The sequence below is a fragment of the Antechinus flavipes genome, chromosome 1 (genome assembly GCF_016432865.1).
Source record: "Antechinus flavipes isolate AdamAnt ecotype Samford, QLD, Australia chromosome 1, AdamAnt_v2, whole genome shotgun sequence".
NCBI classification, from domain to species: Eukaryota; Metazoa; Chordata; class Mammalia; order Dasyuromorphia; family Dasyuridae; genus Antechinus; species Antechinus flavipes.
Genome location: NC_067398.1, coordinates 13,272,326 through 13,284,330, shown reverse-complemented (window position 1 = coordinate 13,284,330; position 12,005 = coordinate 13,272,326). Strand labels below are relative to the sequence as shown.

At 44.7% G+C, this 12,005-nt stretch overlaps 1 protein-coding gene across 1 annotated transcript in view; it reads left to right on the top strand.

The window, feature by feature from the left end:
- Nucleotides 1-10,870: 10,870 nt before the first annotated feature.
- Nucleotides 10,871-12,005, top strand: part of ARHGEF3 (Rho guanine nucleotide exchange factor 3) — a 220,129-nt gene continuing 218,994 nt past the window's right edge. The window contains 1 exon segment of the mRNA XM_051979161.1: nucleotides 10,871-10,954. Within this exon segment, the coding sequence (XP_051835121.1) occupies nucleotides 10,893-10,954 (62 nt within the window). The 5' untranslated portion in view covers nucleotides 10,871-10,892.

Here is a 12,005-nt window from a genome sequence, read left to right as displayed (position 1 = left end):
GTGTCTAAATCGGGGGCTGGGGAGCCCCCTGCAGCGGGGTAAAGGAGAGGGAGGACCATGGCTTCCACCTTGTTGGGTTTTCTCCGGCCTGAGATGGGGCGGCCCCTCGCTCCGGCTCCTCCTCTTTGGATCCCCGAGGTGCTGCAAGCAGGGACCCGCCTGTTGTCCCCCCGCTGTAGCGGGAGCAGAAGCCTGCACTCAGCAGCTTGGCCCCTGACGTCAGTGCCACTTCTAGGTGTGATGAGCTCCCTCCCGGAGCTGGCGTGCCCGTGCCCGGGCTGCCAGCTGTGCCCTCTCTGGTGGGGGCGGGGCTCTGGCGGCTGCTCATTAAGCAGTGGCTCTTGGGAGGCTTCTTTCTGGGCTGTGACCGCATCCAGAGAGCAGGGCGAATCTTTCCAGGATGTGTCTGGACAGAGCCCACTGTGCCCACTCACCGTGGGCAGGCTGTGAAAAACAAGTCAAGGATCGTCTTTCTCTGGCTCCTGGCGGGTCCCGAGATACCCAGATCTCTGGTGAGCTCGGGCCCCGGGGCCAGGATTGGGCCGGCAGGGCTGCCCAGCCCTTCTCCGGTGCTCGTGGACAGCGTTTGAGAGATGGGCTTCCCTTCGAACCTGGCTGGGCAGTTCTCGACATTGCCACCCACACTGCATTCTGGGGGCTGACCCACACTGCATTCTGGGGGCCGACCCACACTGCATTCTGGGGGCCGACCCATACTGCATTCTGGGGGCCGACCCATACTGCTTTCTGGGGGCCGACCCACACTGATTCTGGGGGCTGAGCCACACTGCATTCTGGGAGCCGAGCCACACTACATTCTGGGGGCCGACCCACACTGATTCTGGGGGCTAACTGGTATCTCCCTTGGCACATGGAAGGGCCCAGGTCCGGAAGTGCCTCTGAAACTCGTACCGTATGACCCTAGGTCGGAGGGCCGCTGGGTGGGAGCCGTCTGACTCTGGAGCCTGTACATGCAACAGCTGAGTGACTATCTCTACCCCCTCCCATTTCCCCATTACTGGAGTCCCTAGGAGGGGGTCCACTGCCAGAAACTTGGGATTATGGGATTGGTAATCACAACATTTCTTTAGCACCCTGGTTTATATAGATTACATATATGATGTCATTTGATACAAACATATGTGTATTATCCCATTTGATCACAGTTTCTCATTTCGTCCCCATTTTTCACAGGAGGGAAGGACAGAGAAAGGAGGTTAAGTGACTTGCCCAGGATCATATAGCTAGTAGGTGACTGAGGCAGCTTTTGAGATCAAGGCTTCCCATCCAGGACTCTCCACTGGACCACCTCGCTCCCCTAAACCCAGCTCAGTCTAACCAGTATCATTAAGTGCAAGGCCTTCTGCTTGCCGGTCGCTGGGGCAGGGAGGGGAGACAGAAAAGAGCCGAGTCCTGCCTTCAGGATGGTCAGGACTGGCCCTCTGGAGCTTCCTTACCTGCTCTCCTACCCAGAGGCCACCTGGCTGAATTAACTTTTTTTTATGGTACTTTTTATTTTTTTTTTAATTTATGGAATAGCGGTTTCCGACTTCGTGGAAGATGAAAGGCAGAAATACCTTTCCCTGCTCGGCCCCTTGGGTAGTTTAAGATTTCATTCCGGTTCGGTCAGGTGAGATGAGGGATTTTTATGGGCTCATTTCACAAGACTGAGGTCATATCGGAGCAGGTCAGCTGCTCTGACCCCTTTAGCGGAACCAGAATTTCTTCTGCGCCATCTGAAAAAGATCCTCCTGGCTGGACGCCCCTGGGTGTCCTTTCTGAACCCGATGGCTTCAGAGCCCGGGAGATTTTTCTCTCAGAATCGGTCCCAACTGCTCCATTGGCCCTCTGAATGAGCAAGGAATCTCCCTCTGATGGATCAGCTCCTCCCCATCCCCCATCCCCGTCTCCACGGGGAGGGAAGCGGGAGGAAGCAAGCCGGAGCCTGCCGAGCCAGAGCAGAATGCCCGGCCCAAGCTCGCAGCTAGGGATGGCACAGCTGACTGGATTCTCTGGGCTTGGTCGCCATATGCAGCCACACACTGCCTCCCTGGGGACCCGAGGGAGCGAGCTGTGGGCCTCTCACTGGCCGAGAAGGAGCCGTGGGAGACCCCGGGGCGCGGGGAGGAGAGCTTGGAGGTGACACGCAGGACTGGCAGTGCCGGCTCCCGGGAGAAGCGCCCTCTCTCCCTCCTAGATGTACCCAAAGGGCTGCAGGAGGGATCTTAGGGCTGTGAGGATGTAGCCGTGGCGGAGGCGCCGTGATGGGAGAAGGCTCTGGCTGCCATGTCGGGAACGGCAGTTCATGGTGTCCTCCCTCTGTTACACTCTGATAACCTCTGAGTTCCAGGATCCGTGGGATCCGCGGCAGAGACCGGGGAGTTTGGAATCTGAGCACTGGATTCTAATTCTGCCTTTGCCCCCTGTGACCTGAAGTGTGTAATTTAGGCTTTGGACCTCAGTTTCCTCAAAATGTAGGGATTTGAGCTTTTAAAGTCCCTTTTCAGAAGCAGGTGGGTGGCTCAGAAGATAGAATACAAGGTCTGGGTGTGGAAGACCCGAGTTCAAATGTGATCTCAGGCACTTCCTTTGTGACCTTGGATAAGTCATGAATTGCTGTCTACCTCAATATCCTTAACTGTAAAATGGAATAATAACAGCACTTTCCTCCCAGGGTTGTAAAGCACTTAGCACAATACCTGGCATGTAGTAGGCACTATATAAATGCTTTTTTCCTTCCCTTCTACTTCCGACACCAGATGTATGATCCTTTCCTCATTAGGCTACTATTTTTCATTAATTATTTGTTATGTGCCTCCCACCAGCCAATGTAGGAGGGTAGAAAATGGACTTGACTGCATTGTGTGCCCTCAGGACCCTTACCATCCATCTGAGGGAAGATAGGATGAACACAGAGGAAACCGCCAATATAGAAATGTGGAATTCATGCCCCATCAAGACCAGGTAGGGGGCCTGGGGCATCAAAGGCCCTTTGCCAGAGGACTGGAAGCTGACAAGTCTTAGCATGTAGAAAAGGCTTTTTAAGAAATACAGATTCATCCCATTTCATTAATGGCTTGGATAATATGTCAGAAAAAGAAAATGATAAATATTGGAGAGGAAATGGGAAAAATAGAACGCTAATGCATTGTTGGTGGAGTTGTGAACTGATCCAACCGTTCTGGAGAGCAATTTGGAACGGAGCTCAAAAGCTATCAAACTGTGCTTTGTTCCTTTGATCTAGCCATGTCTTTACTGGGTCTGCATCCCAAAAGGATCATAAAAAGGGATAAAGGACCCATGAATATAAAAATGTTTATAGCCCCTTTCTCTGTGGTGACAAGAAATTGGAAACTGAGAAAATGCCGATCAATTGGGAAATGACTGAACAAACTGGGATTTGAATATAATGAAATTGTTCCAAAGAAATGATGAGCAGACAGATTTCAGAAAAACCGGAAAGACTTTCGTGAACTGATGGTGAGCGAAGTGAGCAGAACCAGGAGATCATTAGACACGGTTACAACTTTGTGTTATGATCAACTCTGATCCTTGGCTATTTTCAGCAATACAGTGATCTTAGACAATTTCATTTTGTCTCAAACGATCCTTTTTGTCATTTCTTATGGCGTGACAATATTCCATTACATTCATACATCTTGATTTTTGTCTAAACATTCTGTAATTGGAGAACATTCCCTTCATTTATAGTTTCGGGTTACTGCAAAAATAGCTGCTATAAATGTTTTTGTATATATAGAATGATTCCAAAAAAAAAATTTTTTTATGATTCCAAAATCTTAATGAAATTTTAGGCATTAATAGCTTAAATGATAAATAGAATGTTTACTATAAGCATTTATAATTTATAGATAATATTTAATATAATATAAATATTCATGGTTTTAAGTAAAAGTGATTAAAGCTTAAAATTACACTGAGATTTGGGAGCTACTCTGTATAAAATTTTTTTTTTTCTCTTTTCTTGTAATCTCTTTGTAGCATAGGCCTAGTAGTGGTAAGCTGGGTCAAAGGATATGGACAGTTTGATAACTTTCTGTACTTAGTTCCAAATTGTATTTCAGAATGGTTAGACCGATTCATAGCCCTACCAACAATCCCTTAGTGTACCTGTTTTTCTATAACCCTTTCAACATAGACCATTTTCCTCTTGTGTCATCTTTGCCAAACTTACAAGGGTGAGGTTCTACCTCTGAATTTCTTTAATTTTAATTATTGATGAGTGGGAAAATTGTTTTTTATATTATCGATAGTTCAGATTTTTTTCATTTGGAAATTACATATTTTTTGACCATTTATCTTTTGAGGAATGGCTCTTGTTCTCCTAAATCTGAATCAGTTCCTTATATATCTTGGACATGAGATTTTTATTACAGAAACTTACTCCAAACATTTTCCTCACAATTACTGGTTTCCCTTCTAATTTTAACTGCATTAAATTTGTTTGTGTAGGAACTTGACATAATCAAAATTTTCTGTTTTAGCTTTCTAAATTTATCTCTTATCTGCTCTCTGGAGCTTGTTTGATCATGCTCTTCCTCTTTGCTGTTTAAATTTGCTTATGATATCACCATTTATTTCTAGTCATATTTTCTTGAAGTTTATTTGGTATATGCCGTGAGACATTACTTTGTGCCTAATTTCTGCCGAGCTGCTTTCTAATTTCCAGATAGTTTTTGTCAAATAGTAAAGCTTCTGTAACTGAGTGTTTGGTTTTATTGCATATGGTGCTGTTATTGTCTTCATTGCTTTTGTATGCTGTGTGCTTAATCTATTCCACTGATTGATGTATTCGATTTTTTAAGCCATTACACTATTTTGATGATTACTGTTTTGAAGTGTAACTTGAGGTCTGGTACTGCCCCCTTCCTACTTTTTTTTTTTTTTTTTTTTTTTTACATTATTACCCTTGAAATCCTTGATCTTCTATTCTTACATATGAATAGTTTGCTTGCTATAGAATGGAAAAATAAGTAAGGTCATTTAAATAGCATTAAATAGCATTTAAATAAATTTAAATATTTTTAGTATATTGGCTCAACCTTCTTATTAGCCATGAGCACAACCTACTCATATTTCTCTAATTAGTTAGGTCTGTCTTTATTTCTGCAAAGTGTTTTATAATTGGATTTAAATAGTTCCTTAGTGTGGTTTGGTTGATAGACTTCCAGATATTCTATAACTTATGTAGTTTTTATAGCATTTCTTTTATTAGCTTGTTCCTGCTGGGGTTTGTTATAGGGGTTCTAATGATTTATGCAGATTTATTTTATAATCACACAATTTTGCTGAAGTCATCAATTCTTTCATTAAATTTTTTTGTTGTTTGACTTTGGGGATTTCTAAGTGAATCATTACCTCGAGTGCAAAAAATGATGATTTTTTTCTCATTGCTTAAATTAATTCTCTCAGTTTTTCTTTCATGTTTGATTACTATGGCTAGCTTTCTTTGGATTCTTATTAAATAATAGTGGCGTTAATGCAAACCTTTGCTTTGTCCCTCATCTTATTGGAAAGGCCTCTAACTTTTCTGAGTTATATATGATGTTTGCTCTTGGTTTTAGATAGAAATTATTTGATATTTTAAGGAAAGTTTTATTTTTATCAGCCTTAATTCCTATTTATTCCTTTGTTTTCCAGATTTTTTTTAAACAAAAATTCATGTCAAAATCATTTTTAGTATCTATTAACATAATTATGCAGTTTGTATTATTAACTTGATTTATTTTATTTATGTTTTCCTTTTCTTGAACCAATTCTTTATTTTTGGAATAAACCCAATTTGGTTATAGTAAATAAATTTTCTCATATGTTATTGTAGTCTATTTGGTAATATCTTATATAAAATTTGTTTTATATCAGTGTTAATTAAGGATATTGATCCATAGTTTTTGCAGGCTTCGTTTCTCCTAGTTTAATTTTGTATCATAGAAAGAGATTAGAAAAATAACGTCCTTTCCCATCCTTGCAAACATTTTATATAATGTTAAAATTCATTGTTCTTTGAATGTATGATAGAATTTACTTGTAAATATATCTCATCCTAAAGTTTGTCCTTTTTTTTCTTGATTTAAGAATTCATTTTTTTTCTGATATCGAATTGTTTAAACATTTTTTGTTAATCTTTACATTTAACGTTTCTCTACATATTCTTCCATTTCCTTGGTTATCAATTTTATTAGCATTTAATTGAGCAAAATGATTTTTGATAATTTCCTTTACTTCTTTAATATTTTTTCATTTCTTTTCTCATTTTTGATACTAACCATTTCATTGTGTTCTGCTTTTAAATCAATGAGCTTTTTACTCATTTTAGATTTTTTTTTCTTAAAAAATTCCTACTTCTATCAATTCTGCTTTTGCTTTCAATTTTATTAATTTCTCCCTTAAATTTTCCAATTTCTATTTTATTGCTTAGTTGAGAGTTTTGAATTTGTTATTGATTTGATTCAAAGTTGTTTGTTTTTTCATTGAGTGTCCAATTCATTTGTTTCTCTTTTTTATTGATATGTTTGGGTTTATACATTTTTGTTTCTACAATTGATTTTTTTGACTAGTTCTTTCAAATAATTTTATTTAGATTCTAATTGCTTTTAATTCTTTCCTTTTTACTGAATATACTTTTTATTGTATTGTGATCAGTAAATGGTGTTTAATATTTATGCTTTTCTATGTGGTCAATTTTTATAAAGATGCCATTTAAGACTGAGAATTGTATAAATTTCTTTGTATTCTTATTCGTTAACCACCAGAGATCTGTTATCTCTAATTTTCCCAAGGTTCTATTCAGATCCTTATTTTATTCCTTTTTTTTTTTTAATCAATTTGCTTAGATTTGTCTACATATGAAAGGGGGTACGTTGAGTCCTCCATTATTCTAGTTTTGTTTTCAATTTGAGAGTCTGATAATGTGAGGAGCATTATCCACAGAGCAGTATGCATAGATAGTTGATTTGAGGAGTAGTGGGAAATAAATTTGGATGACTGGAATGAGTTCTGATTATAAACAAGAACAGTTTAGACATGATAAGATGTCTCACATGCCTAGAAAGTATCTCCTCCTCAACTTCTTTCTTCTCGTTCCTCCTCCTTTTTTATTTTTCTAGATTTACCTCTAGAATCTCCTTCACCAAAAGCAGTTCCTGATTTCTACTCTTCCCCAAAACAGCCAATGCATTCTTTCCCAAACCATCTTGTATTTAACCATTTTCTCATTCTCTTTACTCTGTGGGTATCTGTTTATGTATTTATTTTGTATGTATATATGTAATATATAATAACAATATGTAAATATATATAATAATAAAATATAAAAAAATGTAACCCAAAATGTGACAATGTATACGATTGTATATTATAGCATATAATATACAATCGTATACATTGTCACATTATAAGAATACTATATATCTTTATCACATAGCAGTAATAATAATAACTAGAACAATAACTAGGCAAGCACTGTGCTTTACAAATCTTACCTCATTTGATCCTCACCCCAGCCCTGGGAAGGAGGTGCTATTATTGTCTCCATTCTATCATTTGAGGAAACTGAGGTAGACAGAGATTAAATAAAGTTCTTTGGTATCCCCTAGCACAGGCTCTGATGCATTTCATAAATGCTGATTGATTCATTGATCGGTCGGGGATAACTACATATTGATGTTCAATGTGAATAAGGTGAGGAGATGCGTTGGAGCTGGATTAGCTTCAGATCTGGACTCCCTGTTCCCCCGTCTCGGATTTCGTCCCTCCCCTAGCAGATGTGGGAGTCCCCTTGATCCTAGCTGGGGAGAGGGAAGGGCGTTCTGCGCGTGATAACCTGCTGATAACATCATTTTGGCTCTACAGGTAAAATTCCATGTTGGGCAGTTCCTGTTCCCCAGAAGGGCCCTGTAACGGCCCTGTTAGTGATTCTGGCTGAGACCCAACCAGCCCTTGTAGGTGATAAAGTCTGCCGGGAGCCCTGCGCGTAGGTCAAGTGCGTCCTTTCACTCCTGACCCCTCTGGTGCTCCTCCCGCCCAGTTACTATGCTCCTGGGCCACAGCTGTTCCCCATCCCCCACACTGCCACAGCCTCCCTCCTTCTCCCCTTCTGGGGAAGCTGAAGAGATGAGGGTTATTCTGGTAAAATCTGGGTCTGGAGGTGCAGGTGGGGAGGACTGGGGCTGGGGATCACGAATGTGACCTTGACTTTCTTCCCAGCCTGCTTGGGGACCTGGAATATCTATAAAATTTGCAGATTTAGCGCTGGGGAAGGGATCCCAAAGGCTATCCTGTCCTCCTCCTGCTCTTCCTAGATCCTCCTGAGGGATAATGTTTGAGGCCCCTGAAAAGCATTAAGGAGGGGCCCAGTGCAGTCCTCTCCCCATTTCCCACTAGAAGCACCCTTTTGGACCCCTTTCCATCTTGATGTCTCCCTCTGCCAGTGTCTTCCCCCTCTCTTACCCCAGGACCATGCTTTCCACCCTTTTTTTTGGCAAGCAAGGACAGGGACTGTCTTTGAATTTGTGTTTGTATTCTCCGTGCATAACGTAGTGTCGGACACATAGTAGGCACTTAATGAAAGACGGGGCGTGTCCAGATTGTGAAAGGCTAAGAAACATTTCCATTGGAACTTTAGGTAATGGGAGCCCCTGGGATTGATGGGGGAGAGAGAGTCAGATCTGAGCTTAAGGAGAATCGCTGTGGCAGCAGAGCGAGATTGGAGGCAAGGAGGCCAATTTGGAGCCTTTCCCAACATCTGTATGAGATGAGGCCGCTTGGGCTTGGGGACTGCTGTGTGAATGGAGATAAGGGGCTGAGTTTGACAGATGTTGTGAAGAAGCTGATGATGCAGTACTTAGAGTATCATTAATAATTCATTATAATTTAATTTGATACTATAGAACTGATAGATGAGCAGTAGATCCAACACAGGACCTCCCTAGGAAGGTGTGAGTTCAAATATAACTTCATATATTTACTTATTCTGGACAAGTCACTTCACATCAGTTTACCTCAGTTTTCTCCACTATAAAATGGGAATGATAATAGCACCTCCCTCCCAGGTACATCGTGAGGATGAAACGAGATCATGTTTGTAAAAACACGGAGTACCTGGCACATAGTAGGTACCTTATATGTGCTTATTCTTTCATCTTCTTTTATGAAGGTACAATCTGGCAACTGATAGATATGTGAGGTGAAAGGTCAAAGGTAATGACTAAGTTATAAACTAAGGAGATTGAACCTTCACTAGAAATAAGGAAGTTTAGAAGAGGGAAAGGATTTGGAGGGAAAAGACAAGGTCAGTTTTATGTCAAGATGAAGACGTCTCCAGGATATCCAGGTTGAAACATCCACTAAGAACTGATGGTAGGACTGGACGTAGGTAGACGTGGGAGTCATCGTCCTAGAGACTGCGGTTAAACCCGGAGCCCGGGGGGTGACGGGGTCAGGGCCAAGGGCAGAGCTTTGGGGAGACTCCCGCTTGGAGGGCTGCGGGATGGCTGATTGAGGAGGGAGTCAGTCAGGAAGAGGACCAGGGAGGGAGCGGGTGGGCAACTGTGTTAACGTCGCATTTGTTGAGAATCGACAGTTTGAGGGGGTCGTGGCTGTTTGAGGCTATTTCTGCCTTAAATAAATGAGAGCATAGCATGTAAACAATTTAGCATGTAAGTGACAGGGCCAGCTGGGTGGCCGGGGACAGGGGTTCGAGATTTCTTCTGATTCCTAGAACCTGGTGGAGAGCACCTCCTCCCCCCCCAATGGCCCTTCCATGTTTAGAGGCCAGGGACCCCTTTTGTTGTGTAAGATTTATTATTCAATCTGCTTGTTATATGATCTGTTAGCAAACATTTATTAAGCACCCACTGTGTGCTAAGTGTTGTTCTAAAACTGGTGGAGATACAAAGGCAAACGCCGAGCCCTGTCCCGGTGGCCCTCGCGGTCTGGTGGGGAGAGACGTGTAACACTTAAGTCCAGAGGCTCTGGGGGGGATGATTGGGAAATATTCAGCAGAGAGAAGGCGCTGGAATTAAGAGGGGGTGGGGAAGGCTTCCCAGAAAAGGAGGGATTCTAGCTGGGACCTAAAGGAAGGCAGGGAGGTCAACGGTCAGAGTGGAGGAGCGGTCCAGGCTGGGGGGACCTAGAATGAAGTGTCCTGGCAGAGTTCCTGGGAGTAAATGTGCGAATGGGGGTAGGGCTGCAGAGATTGTGAAGGACTTGGCACTGCAAGCAGAGCCTTGGACATTTGATCCTGGAAGTGAAGGGGGTCGCTGGAATATATTGACTATGGAAGTGATATGGGCAGACCTGGGCGTTCAGGAGATGGAGCACTTTGGTGGCTGAGGGAAGGAGGATGGACTGGAGTGGGAGGAGGGGAGGTTGAGGCAGCGAGACCCCTCCCACAGTCCAAACAAGAGGACCTGCAACCTGGGCCTTCTCATTAAAAATTTTTTTTTAATTTTAAATTAAAAAAAAATTGTTTATTTTAACTTTTAACTTGAGAAAAAAGAACCCTGACCAGGCTCAGGGCAAGGTCAGAGGAGAGAAGGAGGTGAACTCCACAAGCGCCATATTGGATCTGGGGGGTGACAGTGAGGAAAGCAGGGTGAGTCCCAGGTGAGCAGCCTGGGATGCTGGGAGGATGCTGGAAGAGGGGAAGGTCTGGGTATGTGTATGTGTGTGTGTGGGGGGGTTAATTAGTTCAGTTTTGCATCTTAAATGCCTCTAAGTTTTTAAGATAAGCACTTACCTGTCTCCCTTTGGACATGCATGCATATAGCACAGCACAGTGCCCGGCACATAAAAGGTGCTTAATAAATGTTCATCGATTGACCTATGGGTTCTTTTCTTTCAGGACGGAGCCCAATGCTAGGAACCCAGCCATGGACAATTCCACAGTCATGGGCCAGTACGCCTGCAGGGGGATGGACGAAAAGAAGGAAAGGTAAGAACCGAAGCTCCTGGGGGGGGGGTTCCTTGGGGAGCCTTCCCAGCACTTAATACAGCATCTGCTGCAGAGCGGCTGCGTCGTGTGTCTGAGGGCATGGAAAAGCAGCTGGATGGGCACCTGAGGCCTTCCCTTCTGCCAGCCCTCTTCTGGTGGGCATCCTGCCCAGCCTCCCTGCCCTGCCACCGGGGGAGAGGAAGGAGTTTCCCTCCCGGACTCACCTGTCCCACGCAGGCTCTCCCCACTCCTGGATGAGATTTCACTCTAAGGTTATGGTGAGACTGTGAATGCAGCCTTTAATGCTTGTGTGCGCCAGGCCCTGGGGGTACAAAGCCCAGCGAGCACGCTCCTGCCCCAGGGAGTCCTCCTGCCATACGCCGGCGGGGGACATCCGGGTGCCTGGCTTGGAGATGGAGGCCGGCGTGGCAGACGCTCCCCTCTCTGGACACGGTGGCCCCCGGGAATAGGGCCAGGGCCGGGTGGGGGCGACGAGGATGGCGGCTCGAGTGGCCGTGTCTCAGTCTCCCCTGGGGGAGCCACGTTTTTAGATCCCGTGTCTCCTCAGTCTCTCCCCCCTGGCAGAGGGATAGGTGAGTGTGTGTGTCTGGGAGGAAGTGCCAGGACATGGCATTGCCGGGGCCGTGTCTGGGATGGCGCGGCTCCCCATCCCCTGGAGCTGGACCTTCCGCCCGGAGGACGCTCCTGCTGTGTACGTGTGTCTTGGAGCTTTGGAGGGAGGGCGTGTGGGGTCAGCCAGGAGGTGCAGGCTGGGCAGGGGGCCGGGCGACCCCCACTGGCAGAGGACCTTTTGTGGCCGGAGTGACGAGCAGGCAGGAAAGGCAGGGACTCTGCTCCCAGAATTCCGGAGAGGAAGCCCCCTCCTCTGAGCAGCAGATCGGGGCGGGGGGGGGGGGGGCCCGCCTCCTCCGAGCAGCAGATCGGGCGGTGTCGGACCGTGAGCTAATGCTTCTCTTTCTGGGCGGAGATGAACAGTCATGTACATCTCCCTCTGGGGAGGGCAGGGAGCAGGCCTCTGCCAGGGCGCAGC